The 16,461-nt window shown below is 53.0% G+C and overlaps 7 protein-coding genes across 7 annotated transcripts; 3 read left to right on the top strand and 4 right to left on the bottom strand.

Moving 5' to 3' along the window:
• Nucleotides 1-680: 680 nt before the first annotated feature.
• PG997_000629 (uncharacterized protein) lies at nucleotides 681-2,340 on the top strand (the record flags this gene model as incomplete). The annotated part of the gene is made up of 2 exons (XM_066804944.1): nucleotides 681-1,319; nucleotides 1,369-2,340. The coding sequence occupies 2 exons, from the start codon at nucleotides 681-683 to the stop codon at nucleotides 2,338-2,340; spliced, it is 1,611 nt and encodes a 536-aa protein (XP_066674717.1).
• Nucleotides 2,341-2,691: 351 nt separating this feature from the next.
• PG997_000628 (uncharacterized protein) lies at nucleotides 2,692-3,324 on the bottom strand (the record flags this gene model as incomplete). The annotated part of the gene is made up of 1 exon (XM_066804943.1): nucleotides 2,692-3,324. The coding sequence occupies one exon, from the start codon at nucleotides 3,322-3,324 to the stop codon at nucleotides 2,692-2,694; it is 633 nt and encodes a 210-aa protein (XP_066674716.1).
• Nucleotides 3,325-4,621: 1,297 nt separating this feature from the next.
• On the bottom strand, nucleotides 4,622-5,341 carry PG997_000627 (uncharacterized protein; the record flags this gene model as incomplete). The annotated part of the gene is made up of 1 exon (XM_066804942.1): nucleotides 4,622-5,341. One exon carries the CDS (start codon nucleotides 5,339-5,341, stop codon nucleotides 4,622-4,624), a length of 720 nt encoding a protein of 239 aa, XP_066674715.1.
• Nucleotides 5,342-6,052: 711 nt separating this feature from the next.
• PG997_000626 (uncharacterized protein) lies at nucleotides 6,053-8,292 on the top strand (the record flags this gene model as incomplete). Its single annotated transcript, XM_066804941.1, has 2 exons — nucleotides 6,053-7,821; nucleotides 7,905-8,292. 2 exons carry the CDS (start codon nucleotides 6,053-6,055, stop codon nucleotides 8,290-8,292), a joined length of 2,157 nt encoding a protein of 718 aa, XP_066674714.1.
• A 384-nt stretch (nucleotides 8,293-8,676) lies between these two features.
• PG997_000625 (uncharacterized protein) lies at nucleotides 8,677-9,354 on the bottom strand (the record flags this gene model as incomplete). Its single annotated transcript, XM_066804940.1, has 1 exon — nucleotides 8,677-9,354. The coding sequence occupies one exon, from the start codon at nucleotides 9,352-9,354 to the stop codon at nucleotides 8,677-8,679; it is 678 nt and encodes a 225-aa protein (XP_066674713.1).
• A 1,928-nt stretch (nucleotides 9,355-11,282) lies between these two features.
• Nucleotides 11,283-11,528, bottom strand: PG997_000624 (uncharacterized protein; the record flags this gene model as incomplete). Its single annotated transcript, XM_066804939.1, has 1 exon — nucleotides 11,283-11,528. The coding sequence occupies one exon, from the start codon at nucleotides 11,526-11,528 to the stop codon at nucleotides 11,283-11,285; it is 246 nt and encodes an 81-aa protein (XP_066674712.1).
• Nucleotides 11,529-12,315: 787 nt separating this feature from the next.
• On the top strand, nucleotides 12,316-13,271 carry PG997_000623 (uncharacterized protein; the record flags this gene model as incomplete). The annotated part of the gene is made up of 3 exons (XM_066804938.1): nucleotides 12,316-12,339; nucleotides 12,390-12,720; nucleotides 12,892-13,271. The coding sequence occupies 3 exons, from the start codon at nucleotides 12,316-12,318 to the stop codon at nucleotides 13,269-13,271; spliced, it is 735 nt and encodes a 244-aa protein (XP_066674711.1).
• Nucleotides 13,272-16,461: the final 3,190 nt, after the last annotated feature.

The following is a 16,461-nucleotide window of genomic DNA, read 5'->3' as shown; positions in this document are numbered from 1 at the left end:
TCGCCAGACGAGCTACCGCAACAGTCTACCGTGCTCTCGCGCTGTTGTGGAAGCCGATATCCGGACACCGTGACCAACAATGTCCATGGTTCCAGGCACGACAGTCATAGGAGAGCAATGAACCTTGCGATACCTATGGACTGACCAAAGCTCTTCGTTACATCTTCTCTTAGTCATGATTTAGTGGCCCCCCACGACCTTAATGCGGCAATGCCAGATTCATCGGGTGTGTTGTAGTCAAGCAGGGCGGCCATGCAAGACCCAGTGTGGATGTTGCGGTGTGGATGTTGCTCCTTGGTTTATTGTTAATTATTACATACATATCTCACCGAATCATGTCGATGAAGTACCATAGGCGTTGGATTAAATAGCCCATAGAAGAACTTGGGAGCCTTGCAGCTCACGTAAAGAGAGAAATACAGATATGTTGTCGCATTAATCGTACCCGGGTAAGTGTGCAGCCTCGTCTGCGTGATAGTGCGGTGTTGCAAGATTGCCAGTCGGGTGACGAATGCATTCAAAAAATGGTAGACTTATCTATAGGTCTATAGGGACTAGTGCAGCTATGATAGGCACCACGTTCCCTTTGCCCACTTGCAACTGTTACCTGCATCGTTTGAAACCAAACCGCCGTGGAAGGCAAACCACATGACTACACAGACTCCTCCCGTGGTCACAAGATGCCGCATCGAACCCGTTCGATAAATGATAGGCTGTCGGCCTTTCAAGCCCGTCTTCGCAATATGTCACATCGTCGTGTAGCATTGGATGCGATTGATAGGATGATTGTTCACGAGTCTGTTGGTGGCGACTCCGGGTTTTCTCGCAGACCCGTCGTCGAATATGATTCGGCAAGTGACCTTGACGACGGTTTTGACGATGAGTTTGCCAACGAGTCTGGTGATGAGCAGGATGAGGAAGACGACGACGAAGAAGAAGAAGAAGAAGAGCGAGGCGATGACACCGACGAAGAAGGTGAGACTCATGAACGATTCGCCTCTCAAATCCAACGAGATCCGGCCCTGTTGGGTTGTGGCTTACCGGTGGTGGCACAAATCTCCTCTCGAGATCCTGTCGCCACGCAACAAGTTGGTGTGGGTGTCTGGGCACAAGAGCCCAGACACGGTGATGAGAGGTCACGAGGTGTCGGCGCATTGGTCCAACGGGGTCTACAAGTTCATGATCCAGATCATGTCGCACCCTTCTGGCGCAGAAAGGAATGGTTCATGGTCCTGTGCATCCAGTATGCCGTCATCGTACGCACAAACGATATCGGATCGTGGGAGATGCTCGAGGACGTGCCGGAGACCTTTTTCAGCGTTTGGCGCGAGGTGGAAGCTGGCAGCAAAAGGGATGATGAAGCCGCAGCTGCATGCGAAAGTCAAGGAGACGATGGAGGAACGAGGCTACCTACCAACGCCCTTCTCCGACATTTTTGACGCGATCGAGGCGCAGGTCGTAACCTGGAGGAAGAGCCCCCGGGCCGCGGTGGTGATGAGGGATGAGGATATGCGCGGGGACGAGTGGAAGACCCCATTGCGTCTGTATGGCGTCAAGACGGACGACCTTAGCAACCTGGTGCGCGCTCTGGACAACATGGTGGTTCACGGCAACGTTGTCAATATCCCGGCGGAGTCCATCGCCCATTGCTACAAGACCGCTCGGCCCCAAGGTCGGCAGACTAATGAGGTACCGTCGGATTTAGATGTCATCACAAGCTTCAGGGACGATATCCTGCTGTCTGAGATCCGCTATGTGACGAGACTGAAACTTGAGAAGGGCTGCTACGATGAGCATAGAGATGAACGAGTCTTTCCCGACATGACCGAGTTTGCGCCCGCTGAGGCCGTTTTGGAGGATGAGCTGGAGGATGAGGCAGGTACGGTGGTGCCCGTCAAGAGGAAGCCGGGGAGACCACGCATGTCAGACGCACAGAAGCGAGCTCGTGAGGAAGTGGCCGAGACCAGTGGTGAGTCCCCGGCTAAGAAGAAGAGAGGTCGGCCAGTCACGAAGAATGTGGCTGCTGTTGCTGCCGCGAAAGGGGAGAAGAGAGGGCGAGGTCGTCCCAGGAAGTATCTCGAAGTGGTCCGAGTACCTGTTACGGCCCCGACGCCTGAAGACGATGGTGATTCTGTTACAGTGCACGACGATGAGGACATCGGCATCAGCCGCAATGGTGGCGGTCCTGCTGGCACGACAGGGGATGGGGCTGATGCGAATGGCGGAGGTGCTGAAGCCAATACGAGCAAGGCGGGTCATGATGTCGAAGCCAGCGTTCCTAAAGAGGCAGGTAACACTGGCAAGCCGAATTCCATGAGCCTTTCGTTCATGATGGAGTAAATCAGCACCGAATGAAACTGAAGACAAAAACGAGTAACGGCTACTTAGATGAGCTAAATCACATCATGTAACTGAACTGGTACCACCCTTACACTCAGTGTTTTTGGTATCTTCGTGACCACTAGTCGCATATGTACCTCTGTGCCCACGCCCATGTTCCTCCTTCTGTACGTCTCGAGCTGCACCGCCTTGTCCGGAACTTGGTCGAGCACATAAAACAGGTAGTACTTTCCCGCCTTGTCGAACACCTGCCACTCGTCTTCCTGCCGTCCTGCGTACGGGATGGGTAGCTCCGGCTGGGCCAGGCGGCCCTGTCGGTCCCACAACCGAAACCGGGTCTTCTCGTCGCCGTCAACTCGTCCTCGCACCACCGTCGGCCCCTGGTAGCTCGTACTCGCCGTACCGCTCGGCAAACTCACGAACCAGCGGCCCCTTGCCGTTTCTGAGCAGCCTGGCATACTGTCCCAGGTGCTGTGCTAGGTCTTCGTCTAGCTCGATCGGCTCCATCGGGTCGTCACCCCTCCCCGCCACGACCTGCCGGTACACGAGGCATGCATCCGTCCTCCAGAGCGGCATGGCCAGCGGCGTCTCCAGGAGGATGCCGAAATCGAGACGCTCACTCGGCAGCTTGGCCTCCTCCTCCTTGCCCTCTTTCTGCAACGTCTCAATCGCATCTGCCACCACCAGCATGGCCTTCGTCAGCAGGATGTTCTCCTCGGCTGGCCCCGCACCAAGCAGCGATGACCACAAATGCGCCATGCTCTCGTCCGCAACCTTTTCTCTTTCCACCGAAGGCAGTAGGCTGAGGAGAAACCGCAGCACCGTCAGCGCCACCCCGAGGTTGCGTACCGGCAGCGTTCTCTGAGGGCCCTTTCCTTGGCCTACAACACAGGTATCTCGCTGTGGCCAGACATATCTCAAAATGTAGCTCTGGGCTTGCTCGTCTGTGCCCATGTCGTAGATCATCTGCTCTTTTGGCGCCATCTTCTCCCAGCACTTGGGACCTCTCCTTGTGATGTCGTATGTTTTTTTTTCTTGTTTTTTTTGGTTTGTGTTTTCCTCTGGTGTGTCGATTTGCTCACGGCCTTCTCTGATAGTGCAAATTAATTGAGAATTATGTAGCGTTGGATTTGCAGCGTGCGCCTAACTCAAAGGTCGCATGTGTGCTGAATTTGCGAGATGAACAAAGCCAGTCCGGAGCTGCAGTGCAGAGATTCCATTTAGGCCTGTGGTGGGGACCTCTGCTGTAATAACAGTGGCCGGTACCCAATCAACCGAATTTACAGGATGTTTCGCTCATCTGATTTGATAGCTTGCTTTGGGATCCTGCCCAAGTCCCTAAATCAGTCCAAGCAGACCGACGGAGCCGTCGCCAGCCAAATGTTCAACTTCATCGTTGCTAGCCCCTTGTTGGAAAGAGCAGGTCGGCCCAAGATGTAGACGTAGTACGGCAGGCTCGACACGCACGCATGCTTTCAAATGTAAATTGGCCTCCACACGCCTAAGGGCTCGTCTGTTGGCAGCATGAGGGGACCCCGATAGCAAGAGTAATATGCACATGCGCGTGAAATAGATCCCATTACGTCAGAGGGCCAGGCCTCCAGGACAAAGTGGAAGATGAAGCGACTTTGCACGAAGCAGTCTCTTCTAAACCTGGAGCCCGAGATTGTCTATCATCTAATTCTGTCACCTTCATGGCGACACCGCTGCTCTCACCATGCCATGCCGTTCTGTACACATTGGGGTAATACATTTAGTGCCGTGGTATGACCGTTTATCCCACTAGACATGATACTTATCCCACTAGATGTGATAATTTCAGAAAGTGGTTCTTATACCAGAGGCAGTGTTGCCGCCATCATGGGGATACTGACCTACATGTCTACCTTGCCGACTACTAGGACCTACGGGCTGTGTGTCACAGGATACTACCATGGCATGTCGAGGTCTGCATTCGTGTCACAAAATCAATCAAATGGGAGGGAACATGTATAAACGTAGAGAACGCAAACGGTGTATTCAGGTGCTAAACAGCGGACATCTTCAGTCGGAGTGGATCGGTTCGTACTGACCCTCAGTCTCACTTTCGTCCTCACACGAAGAACCTTCGCTCGTATCGTCGTCCTTGAGATGAAGCCCCAATTCCTTCAGGGTTCTCGTGATCTTCTCAGGTGAATTGGGCAACGGAGGAGGGCCTGAATGCATCCTGTGCTTGAGACCACCATGAACAGACGTTGCGGACGAGAAGGGCGGCATACATGCCTTTCTGGACACATTGTCATCAGCGGGTCCGTCGCCGGTGCGTGCCTTGGTGCCAGTATGTGACTTGGAACACTCCGGATTGGACGGCAGCGGTTTTCGGATCCTCATTGTCAATGTCCGCAACCAAGCCGGGGTTCTGTCTTTGCTCCACTTGCTTATCCGAAACTGTGGGCTCGCTGGCCTCACGGAGCAGGTCGAGGATTGCCGTATTCACATCCTCAGGATGTGCCGTCGCGGTATTGCTGGCGTGGTCGAACGCCTCCAGTCCAACAGCATGCTTCCACAACAGGCTAGGAGCTCCCATAATGGTTTCGCCATAAGGGCCTTGCGGGTGGCGACCGACTCGCTTGCTAGACACGGCCATCTGATGATCGTTGTCGTCGTCCGCCTTACTCTTGGACACCGTCGGCTTCGTCTCTGGCATGGGCGCGACGGGTGCCTTCAAGACCTCATTGGTTACATCAACCAGTTTCTCAAACAGAGCAATGGCGCGCTTGCACGAGTTCACCTTGCTTTGCTTCCGAGCGACCTCCTTCGTCTGCAACTCGCGTTGCTCTTGGAGCGACGCAATCAGCTGGTCCAATCGGTCCACCTCGGACGTGGCCTTGCCCAGAGACTTCTCGTTGTCGACCAGTTTCGACTCTGCCTTGTCCATCTGCGACTCGTAGTCTTTGAGTTTCTCCTGAAAATCCGAGGCCTCAGCCGGGGTCAAAGCCGTCTTCTTGTTGACGGATCCCATGTTGCTTGCTGTCTTGTATCTGGACAGGTATCCGTATGGGTGGCGCTTGGGTGGTTGGGAATTTACTTTTGTGGCGAGGAAGGAAAATAAATCCAGGTAGGTTTGTTGTGGGAGGTCAAGGGAGATAATGGGTGGGAAACGCGGACCTGGCCTCCACCTTTTGCTTCTTGATTGATGTGCCTTGGGTCCATCAAACGCCTGCCTATTTTAGGTAGGTACCTAGCATGTTCTGGTAAGTAGATTAAATGGGTGCCCTCTCAGGTGCTTAGATTAGGTGCTACAGCAGCTGTGAAGCCTACTTAGGTATGTAGATGGAGGTGTCACAGGCCTGTCGGTGGAGGTTTCGCTCATTTGATTTGATAGGTTGGTTTGGGATCTTGCCCAAGTCCCTAAAGTGGGCTGACTACCTACCTACTTACTTACTTACTTCCTTAGGCATTTACAAGATAGTAATTCCTGAGACCAAGGAAAAAGCCCGTGAATCCTCGCGGCACAATCAAGAAGAAGAAAAACGCGCTTTGCGAGGACATTCCCTTTGGCAATTACAGACGGCCACTGGTTCTCAAAGGTAAGCCGATTTGCCAAAAGCCCATTTATTTTATTAACTCGGCTTTAGCACCTTGCCCTGGAAAAGTGAGCTGACCAACCATTTTTGCCTACACAGAAACACCAACCTGAGAGAGTGCGCAAGAGACATCGACAGGGTCGACCATGAGGCACCCACTAGAGCAATGTCTGCCTGACCAAGCGGAGCGGGAGAAGTTGGATGCGGCACTCGAGCGGATGGCCAGAACGGAAGGCAGCATGGAGATCGTGGTCGACGGAGAGACGCCGTCGCGGAAGAGTACGGCGATTACAACACACGCCTACCGGAAGGCCCAGTCGATCAAGGAGCGGCGCAAGCGCGTGGTCTTCGTGGGCGAAGACCATGTGACGACGGCTTGTGTAAAGCAGTGGCTTGACAGCACCTACGCCGAAGGCGGGCGCCTCTATAAGAAGATTGAAACGCACAATGTTTCTCAGGGATTGGAGAAGGAGGGGGCCCTAGTAGTCTCGACGATGCGCCTCTTGTCCAGCCTTCTGTTTAACTACTTGGTTAGACCGGACGATTACAGTGATGGGGCACGAGAACTCCTGACAGATGCGATTCTCATCTTGGACCACAACGGCGTTCCCGGCGGGTTCTGGTCCACTGCGTGGTTACTGGCGAAGGTGACGATTCGCGACTTTGGGCACGTCAGCGTCATACACCTCACGCACTCGCGGCTTAAGCGCGATCGAATCCGCTGGATCGGCATCACGGGCGCTGAGGAGGGTCAGAGAGTGGATGTGCATCTGCAGGCCGTTTCTACCGTGCTCAGGCACAGGTACCTCGACGGCCCTTCGCGCTGGCTGGAGCCCGCGGCGCAGGCATCGCAGGCTGTCGCCCTCGTCGAGCAGCACAAGGAAGAGGGCGTCGCTTGCTACCTCCCAGATACGGTGGCTCATATGGTCCTCAGGCAGCTCCACGAGGCCAAGGCGACCTACGTAGCCGAGGGACTGTACAAACAGGAGTTTCTTTGTGGGCATGCGCCCAAGGTCGTGATTTTCAGGGATAGCGACGGTAGTCTGCCGATTCGCAACGTTAACCACCTGGTGGTGTCCGGGTTGACCGAGGCCAAGCGTTTCGATCGCGTGCTCGGGAAGGAGGTGCGAGCGCTCACCTGGCTGCGGCAGGACCGGGTGGACCAGCAACTGGATACCCTTCGCCACTCGCTGGCATACAGGAGGGAGGTGGATGAAAGTGCGACGGTCACGGTGCACTTTCTGTTCAGCGAAGAAGAGCATGATCGGATCCGCCACGCCGATGACGATGGTGACGATTCAGGCCACCTGGACCTGCGACTGGCTTTGTTGTGGTACGTGGTGAGGAGCGTCAGCCCGAATATTGAAATAGCACGGATTTTGCCGGATACTTACAGAATGGAGGTACTGAGAAGGTTCCGGCAACATGGTTTGGTGGAGGACAGGGTGGTGTTTCAAGGACTCGCGTGCTTACATCTTCTCATGGACCACGAGGGTCTTTCCGACCGCGCGCCGCCTCTCGAGGTGCTGATGATGATCGCCCTCAACTTGGACGAAAATCTGGGAGCGGTTGCGAGCGAGGCGCAGCGGCTCATTCTCGCCTTCCTGACATGTTTTGTGCGGTGGGATAGCCCCGATATCATGGCCGACAGGATGCTGGACTCTGGCCTGGAACCTGGCTGGCAGCACAATGACGCGCGAGCAGGCGAGGTACGAACGGCAGTGAGGGCGGTGCTTGAGGGCGGCGACGACGTATCGCCTCTGTGGCGAGGCATCAATAAGAGGTGGGCCACAGGCGGCCTGTGGCTGCTGTGTAGTCTTGCTCGCCGGTTCGAGTCGGAGAAGACGGCCTGGAAGACTTTGGTGCCCGGGGATCGCGGCGTGGCGGTCAGGGACCCAACAGCGATGTGGATGCGGTATCACTTGTCGCTATGGTTGAATGTTACCTTGCGTCTGGAGGAAGGCTTATATCCGGGCGACGTGACGGACCCTTCTTCAGTACCGGAGAGCGTGTGGACCGATGTAGAGATGGCGCTTCTGAAGGCTTGGTCACATCAGCTGTTGGTGATTCCGGCGGGCTCGGATTGTGCTCCCTGGTCCAACGCGGCGCTGGACGTGTCGTCGCAGAAGTGGGTGCATCTCGACGGCACGACGCTGTCGATGGTGTACAGGCAGCAGGGCACAGCCGAGAAGGAGGGCTACCCCCTGAGCGCATGTATGCCGTGGCCATGGAGTACCACGAGCGAGGCGGGGTTTATATGGCGTCGGGACTGGTGCAGATCTCCGCCCGGGTAGTGGCCGAGTTCCAGAAGAAGATCGGCATGTATCTCTTTGTGGGCCTCGGTAGTAGCCTACGACTCGACCCCATGCCACCCACCGCCGCATAAGGTGCATCCGCCTTTGCTAGATACCTAGTTTCGTTGAATTGACCAGGTGGCCCGACTGCAGCTTTTTTCCCCTCCCTTTATCGTAGTACTTCCTCGCCCTGTGACCTCGTAGACAGCTATAAGTCCATATTAAGCATGGGCACTGATCTTAACGATCAAATATTCCACGTAATTACAGACGAGTGCAGGTCAGAATCATTCCACAGTAACATCCAGGAATAAGATCAAAAGGAACCAAATAAAATGAGCCAGATGAATTTCAATTACTCTCCAGCAACTGCAACTTGGCCACGTTCAGTAGCAGACCGCTGCCAGACTACTGCCGACTGACACACTCCGGTGTCGTTTCACCGTTGACATGAATGCCATTGAAGAATATTGTCGTTAGGTATCTTGATTCATTGGTCCCAGGTCGGTTGTCGTGTCGTGTCCAGCACGTCTCAGGGCTCGAAGCTCCTCTGCATACTTCTCAGACCTGGCTTCAATCTGAGCGATCTCGGCATCGAACTCATCAATCGAGGGTTCCTTCTGTACGCCCCCATTGCCCTCGACAGCCAGCCTAACCTTCCTGGCCTTCGTTTCCTCGGCCGCCAGTCCAGATTCTTCGACCTTCCTCTTCTCGGCAGCCTTCTTCATCGCCTCCTCTCCGGTAGCTTCCTGAGTGGGGACAGGATCGGGCAACTGTTCACCCATGATGAAATCCAAGTAGAGTGTATCCACGTTGTGAATATCACCTCGGTCGGTCGGCGGCTCCTTGCGGGCCCAGTCGGGCAAAGGCTCCCCAAACACATGGTTCCAGAGACAGACATCCAGACGCCACTCGACATATTCGCGCGTGAGCATGTACGTTTTGCCCTCCTCGTACATGATCTTAAACAGCATTTGCCGAATCATCTCCGTGAATGTCGTCATGAGTTCCAAGGCCTTCATGTGCTGGCGCTTCTCCATCATCTTCGCGTACATGTCCAGACGTCGGTTGGACAATCCTGCAGTCAAGCTTCTCACGAGCAGCTTCTCCTTCTCGTCCATGTCCGGGGACATGAAGTCCTTGGCCGTCTTCATCGTGTCGATCGATTGCAATTTTTGGCGTTGTGTGGGTTTCCTGTGCATAGGTGGCTAGTCAGTTTCTCAGCCGTCTAGAATGTGAGATGGGAGCGGGTGTGCGGGTAGATCAGAAGTAGAAGGCAGGCGACGAACCCGGGCATCGATAGACACGGAAACGTGCAGGTCTGGTGATTCGACACACTCCGAGTGGTTTTTTCGCGCGCTGAAAGGCCTTGTTTTTGTTAATTCGGTGCAATGGAGATGGCGGTGACGATGAAAGGGAAAAAAGGCATTGGCGACGAGATGGGAAGTGGCCACTTACCTTATGGTTTTTCCTTGGTTGATGGGCCAGGAAGAAGAGATTTGTGAGCTTTGCGGAAGCTGGTGGTGTGAATTCGGAGGGTTGTGGACCGGGCACTCACCGCAATCACTTTGTTGGCTTGCCTGAGGCCCTGTGCTTCTGCTCCGTTACCTGGCCTACCTTATCTACTTACATTGTACGCATACCAAAGACGTTCCATTCAGACGCTTCATCACTAAATAAATCACGTGTGCTCGAGTCCAGTGGAGGAGACACCTGAGACCATCGCAACCTTTGTCATCTTCCAACCAGGCTTCTAGCTGCTGGACCGCGGAGATGCTAGTTGCAAGCATAAAAATCGGTCCCCTGTATCGGGAAAGATAACAATGTGATGATCCAGGTGGCATTGCATGAGCTGCACATCCTGTTCCCCAAGTCTTCCTTCGTGGCTTTCCCTCCCCTTTCGTGGAGTTTTAGCACTTACCGTTGTATTGAATCTCGCTCCTTGAGGGCTTCTAGTCTATATCAGTCCACCTCCGGGCTTCGAACACTAATATAACATCATCATCAACATTCTACCATGGTAGTACGCCCGGGACCCTTTCGAGGTAGACCTTTCGAACATTGTCTGTAATCCTTGATGAAAACGGTCAATTCAGCTCCCAAAGCGAATAGACCGTCTCATCATTATACTACGTAGCTTCATAGACATGGACGAGTCAACGCCATTTTCTGTCCCAGATAGCTTGAGAAGGAAAGGGACGAAGGAGAGCAAGCTTCGATTCCTTTGGTCCACGAAGGGCACTGCCCGCTTTAGGAAGCATCCACTCCATTCAACATGATATCTGACGTGGTCAACCACCACAGAAACTGATACCATCTCTCCCGCTGGATGTTACTGTGCCCACGAGCCGCTGGGGCCAACCTATTGAGGAGGCAATAAGCTTGCTAGACATGGGCACTGCATTCACACAACCTGGGTATCCAAGTTGGTGTACCATCAGATATTACAGGTACAGACAAGCGCAAGTCAACACCATTTACAGTCACAGACAACTCATGGATCAATAAGAAGCAAACAACATGGTCAAGAGGCAACTCAATTATGCTCTGGCAAATGCAATAGCCCTGCTATCAAGAACTCCAAAAGAAACAAGTATCATCGGATCTCGGAATCCTCCTTTCTCCTACCGAGTCCTCCACTTCCAAATTAACAATCAGATTTCCAATCTGTCAATCAATCAACGAATCTGTGTATGTGCAATATGGCCGTCCATCTATGCCAATATGTGTATATGTAAGTTGTGCATATGCAAATGCAAGTGGTGTGTTGCCAAAGAAACTGAGGCAAAGAGCAGGCAAAATGTGTATGTGTGCAACCCAGAACGGAAATGGTGTCCAAGTCGTGTCTCGTAGATATCCGTACAATAGTGGTGCAATGTTGTTCTTGGTGATAGCCTCCCCAAAAACGTCGAAATCCAATGACGAAATCGAGTACGGGTGGTATAACTGCTGCTACCAAGAGATGTATGTCCAATGGCAAGTATAGACAAGAAGGAGAAAAAGAAGAAGATAGAGATCACGAGCTACCAGAGCTTGCGATCTGACTGTCGGTTGAGGTGCTGCTCAATCGCATCAACAGGTCCTAAACAGGTCCTCCTTTAGGATGGAACACGAAGTCATCTTCGCTGCTCATTTGAGGCAGCATGCTATCGTTGCGAAGACCTGGATGGGGCTGAGTTCCCTCCTGGGCACGTTCAGGCTTGAACTCTTCAGGGGAGCTCTCGTTGTCGAATTCCTCCGTGTCCATGAATCCCCCAAACCCGAGATCATCGATTTCTTGCGCATAATCCCCGGGCTGCTCGAAGGCGCTACCGACGTTGACATTCATGGAATGACCTCCATATTGCATATTCATCTCCTGGGCCAGTGACTCCTAGTCTACTGTGGAACCCTGGGCGTGGGATACGTTGTATGCTTGCTGCTGCGAAGGAGGCCTCTGATACGGGGATTGGTTGTTGTAGGCGTAATTACCGGTGGTGGGGGAGGCCATGGGCTAGTGCGCCTGCGTAAGGAGGAGCGCTCGGCTGCACGAATTGCTGGTGACCGAGCTGTGGGGTGCCGCAGGGATCGTAGGTGGTATCCCTGGAAGAGGTGGCAGGTGAGGGAGGTTGGATAGTAAAATGGCCATTGTGCTGTCTGGGAGTGCTTCTCGGAAGAGACGACCGGTTGACATTGACTGATGAGCTAACCGCAGATGACTTGGTCGCCTGCGATCCGGTCTGTTGGGGGGTGTTGGGAAGAACAGGCGAATGATTGAGATGGAACGAAGAGTTGGCCGGAGATGACTTGATCATCTGCGATTCAGCCTATGATATCTGATTAGTGAGGGTATCCTGGGGTTTGGACTTGATCAACGTACTTCCTCAGTGCCGTCAGCAAGCTTCTCGTCCTCACCCTCATCCTCATCCTCACCCTCATCATCCTCACCGGCGTCATCACCCTCATCTTCACCAGAGGCATCCTCTCCACCAACTGCGTCGGATGAGTTGTTCTCCATGGAGTAGGAGCTGGGGATGTTGTCGTCATCCTCGCCCTCCTGCTCTCCATTGCCCGCTTGCGCAATGACATCAGCAGCGGACAGACGAACCTCGTTCCTGCGCTTGTCGGGGTCCACCATGAACTCTTCCGGGATCGGAGCAGTGGGTTTTGCATAGTCAATCTTGAACTTGTGTTGACCGTTGAAGGTCAGACGCTCGGCTGTCGGGTTCTTCTCCTTCGGGTGGTCCACCTTTTCGAGCCATCCAACGGGTCGGCAGTAGAGGATGTCTATATCCTCGAAGCTGTCGGGGTGGACACGAGTGAAGCCGCGTGTCCAAGGATCTTTGGTGCCAACCTCGGGCGGGACAATGTGGCCCTCGGCGAGGACGGTCTGTCGAAGACGCTCCATGGCCTGGAGCAAGGCTTCCTTGGAGGTGCCGGGGTCGAGTCGATGGGCGATCTTGTCCCAAGGCATATCGAATCCTGCCTTGCCGCACTCGTAGAACATGTTGAGAAGCAGCTTCTCATACATGCGATCCCCTGTGACAGAACATTAGAATTGAGAAGCACTAGCTTGAGGAACGAAAAGGTACTTACGGTTCCATGAAAGGAGCATGCGCGGGGCGTCCTTGAGGCTTGTTCCCTCTTCCACCCATCGGAAGCTTCCCGGCAAGTAAGGACGCATCTTTTCGCCATTGTGGTCCTTTTTGTAGGCCATCTCGTACTTGACCGGACCCTTCTTGGGTCGGGGCTGTCGCTTGGTCTTCTTCGACTCGGCGTTGGCTGGAGCCTTGCCCTTGCTGGTGGATCCGCGCTTGCTCCCCTTGCGCTTGGCGGCGGGAGGAGGAGAGGAGGCATCCGAGCCGTCCTCATACTCGGAAGCGCCGTCTTTGTCGTCGTTGGTGGTTTTGGCAAAGATGGTGTCGCCCTCTCCCTTGCGTCGCTTGTTTGCGGTAGCGGTGTTGCCAGCGTCGGTAGAAGAAGCGGCGCGCTTCTTGGAGCGGGTGGATGCAAGTTGGGCCTTGCGGGCGTCGCGGCCGGCGGTGCTCTTTCCAGGTGCCATGGTGATTACAGTAGTCACACAGGAAGCTGAAAAGGCGAGTGGTAGTGAATGTTTGTTCGTTTGTGAGAAAACGAGCGACGGTGTCGATTGCCAGTCAATTGACTGAACTGAAGACAGGTAAATGACGTTACAAAAAGAAGGAATGGATTATCCAAAGTGGTACCAATTGCGACTGAAGGAAGCGGTTGTATGTTAGTACCAGAGAAGAAGGTGGTGATTGAGGTCTGTAGAACTTGGCCTGTGGGCAAGGTAGATTGTGTGAAGGTCAAGGCGATTGATTCAATCAGGACAATGACCTTCGATCGGTAAATGCGGAGCAGAGCAATTATTTGCTGAGCTCCTGTCGCAAAACCGAACTTACCGTCGGGGAGGAAATGATTGAGGGGAATGATGGTGCCGCAAGCGAAGGAAACCAGACGGATTCTTCTGCAGTTGGAGACAACTGAGATGAATTCCTTCTGCAAACCCGAAGGGAGATGTGCTTGGTGACGTCTCAAGATGCAATGGAGGTTGTGTATGGTTTGGTCTGGGTGCCAAGTTGCGTTGGCATCCGACGGCAACAACGTCGTGGGATTGGGAAGATGTGCTTGTGATGGGAGGGGAGGTAGTAAACTTACTCTGCAATGACCGGCTCTTCTCAATAATGCTGAGAGTACGATGACCTGCAATGTTGACTGCTTCGCAGAGAGAGAAGGCAAGGACAGACAAGTGGTCAACAACTTGCTGATGGTGGTGTGCTAACTGGATAAAAATTCCAGAACGCAGAAGTGAAGATGGTAATGGTTAGTTGCACTTGGCAAGCGAAGGAAGATGTGTGATGAAGTGTTCAGGTCGACAGCAAGGTGTGACGAGAATACAACGTAGTGGTAAAGATGGAGAGGCAAAAGAGTAGATGCAGTAGTAAAAGAGTGTCGTCCTGATGATGGAGAACCAAAGAGGTGATGCTGCTGTTGTGACAGACCAAGATGTTCGTGAGGTTCGCAACGAAGGATGACGAGAAAGAAGTGGTGAAAAGGTAGGTCGGGAGGAAGGGCAGATATTTAAACTGGTGAAAGGACCGGCTGATCTGGGGGCGGGGCTGGCTGATCTAGATCTAGATGTGACCTTTCCTATTTGGGAGCGACAGTGAGGTTGGCGATGTGATTGTTCTATAGGTGAATCTATTTATTAACGGAGTAGGTAGGGTGGACCAGCATCTACAGTGGTCGTGGGCCGAAGAGCTCCCCTATGCAGGCCGATCAACCCCCGAGAGGGACCCGCTTCGGCCCGTGTACCACCTAGGAATCGGCCTCTGCCGAAGAGCTTCATGCTTGGCATTCTCGGCTTATGCAAGTGAGGCGGGGTAGGATGGAGTGGTTCCCTATTGTTCTCTGATCTAGAATGCCCTGATCTGGATTGTCTACTGATCTAGAGATCACACTAACTGGAAATGGCCACTGATATGAAAGGTGCACTGGCTTAGGACGTCCACTGATCTGGATTGTCGGCTGTCCAGAGTGTACACTGAGCGCCATTGGCCATAGTCTCCATTGCTTCTAGTAGTGGTTTTGCTTGTCTAGGGCATGTACCTAACAGCCCGCGCATGTGCAATGACGAGGGTCAATCGCCCGGTGCCTGGATGGCGGGATCTATTAATATCGCAACTGACAAGCACCCGGGCAAGCACCACACGACATTCAGTACGTAGTCAGAATCAGGCGAAAAAGCAGAGTTTAATTCAATTGCACAGGCCCCAAGACAGCCCTCATAGAACCACGGTCATGTAGATGAAGGCTAGAGAGCAACACGGTGTTTGTTGTTCGCAAACAACCCAGCTCTCAACCCCGAGAGACACATTAAGTGTTTGTAAATTGAGACGCCATTGTCAAGCTTCCGTGACTCGCAGTCCGAATAAACCACTTGTCATCCAGAGACCCAGGCGGCTTGCGTCGCCGTATTGGGCAGATCGTCAGTTGCTCAGCGCATTAGCCCTTCCTTTCGACTACTGGCAGGGCTCAGTGGCAATCAAGATCAACCGGGAGGATGTCATGTAGCCTCCGTAGGACACTCCATCCTCGATGAGTTACCTGTATTCCTGCTTCCCATCTCAAGTTGGCGATTTCAAGGTGTTTGGCTCGAACATGTCACCTCTCTCGACTGCTGCTATCGTCAGGGCAAAAGCTTCAATTTATTGGACAGGCTCCCCTATCAGCCATCCTCGAGAAGAGTCATTGGAGCGACATAATGTCACTGCCATCGATACGATAGGTTTGGCAGGTATGTAGACATCACACCGCTTCGACAACTGTATATTTGAGTCTCCTGACGCCCTTACCTGGTGCGATGTAATTACCAGTCAGAGAGCGCGATTGTTTGACTTGTTTGTATCATACTAATATACTCCATGGTCTTTAAGCATTGATGATGTGTCAATCTATACAGATACCTGCTAACATGTAACTCCTTGTGATGTTGTAGGAGTGATCCTGGAAAGAAGTGAGGCGCAACTAGCGAGGATGATCGTGGATATCGAGACATCGCAACCAGTGGCATGCAATATCACCGGGGAATATCAAGGATGCAGGAGCAAGATGATGACATTTGGTATGTCCCACCTCTCGCTCGTGTCGATAAGTAACAGCGTATTGCTTTATCTCCAACGCGTCACACTCTATATATCAGAGGTTGGTGTCGCCTCGCAATACTCCAAACCATGCCACCGGACGATTGGGAAGAGTACTAGTTGTTGCTTCAATCTTGTCCGCAACCCCAAAGGTCAATTCTTATCCTTCGAGAATGAGGGCAATGCAAGTACTTCTGGCCATGCTACTTTCCATTGTGACAAATCTTGTCGTGATCTACGCGAAGCATGACGGTTGCCATGAGGTCTACCAAAAGCATACCGACCTACTAAATACATCCAGCCAAGTAACATCTTGGCTTGAAGACGAGGAAGAAGTACTCCCGTGTGAGTGAGAGATGCTCCAATGCGTGAGCTGAGATCGTCATCATACCAATACAACGTGTATGGGCTCCTCACATAGGTATCTGTCGCAACCGCTATCGTATCAATCTCTCATGGGCCAGCAACCAGTGATGGTTCACACGAGGTCCTCGTCATCTTCATCAGCAACAGTTAGTAACACTAGTAAGTGAGAAAGGAGATAATTCTCTCGGCTCACGCTTCTGGGCCGTAGTTATGCTAGGATGGGTATTATATGATTGCAGGAAGGGAACAACA

The sequence above is a fragment of the Apiospora hydei genome (genome assembly GCF_038363865.1).
Source record: "Apiospora hydei strain CBS 114990 chromosome Unknown utg000002l_segment0_segment0, whole genome shotgun sequence".
Classification (NCBI taxonomy): domain Eukaryota; kingdom Fungi; phylum Ascomycota; class Sordariomycetes; order Amphisphaeriales; family Apiosporaceae; genus Apiospora; species Apiospora hydei.
This window is presented reverse-complemented; position numbering and strand designations above follow the sequence as displayed.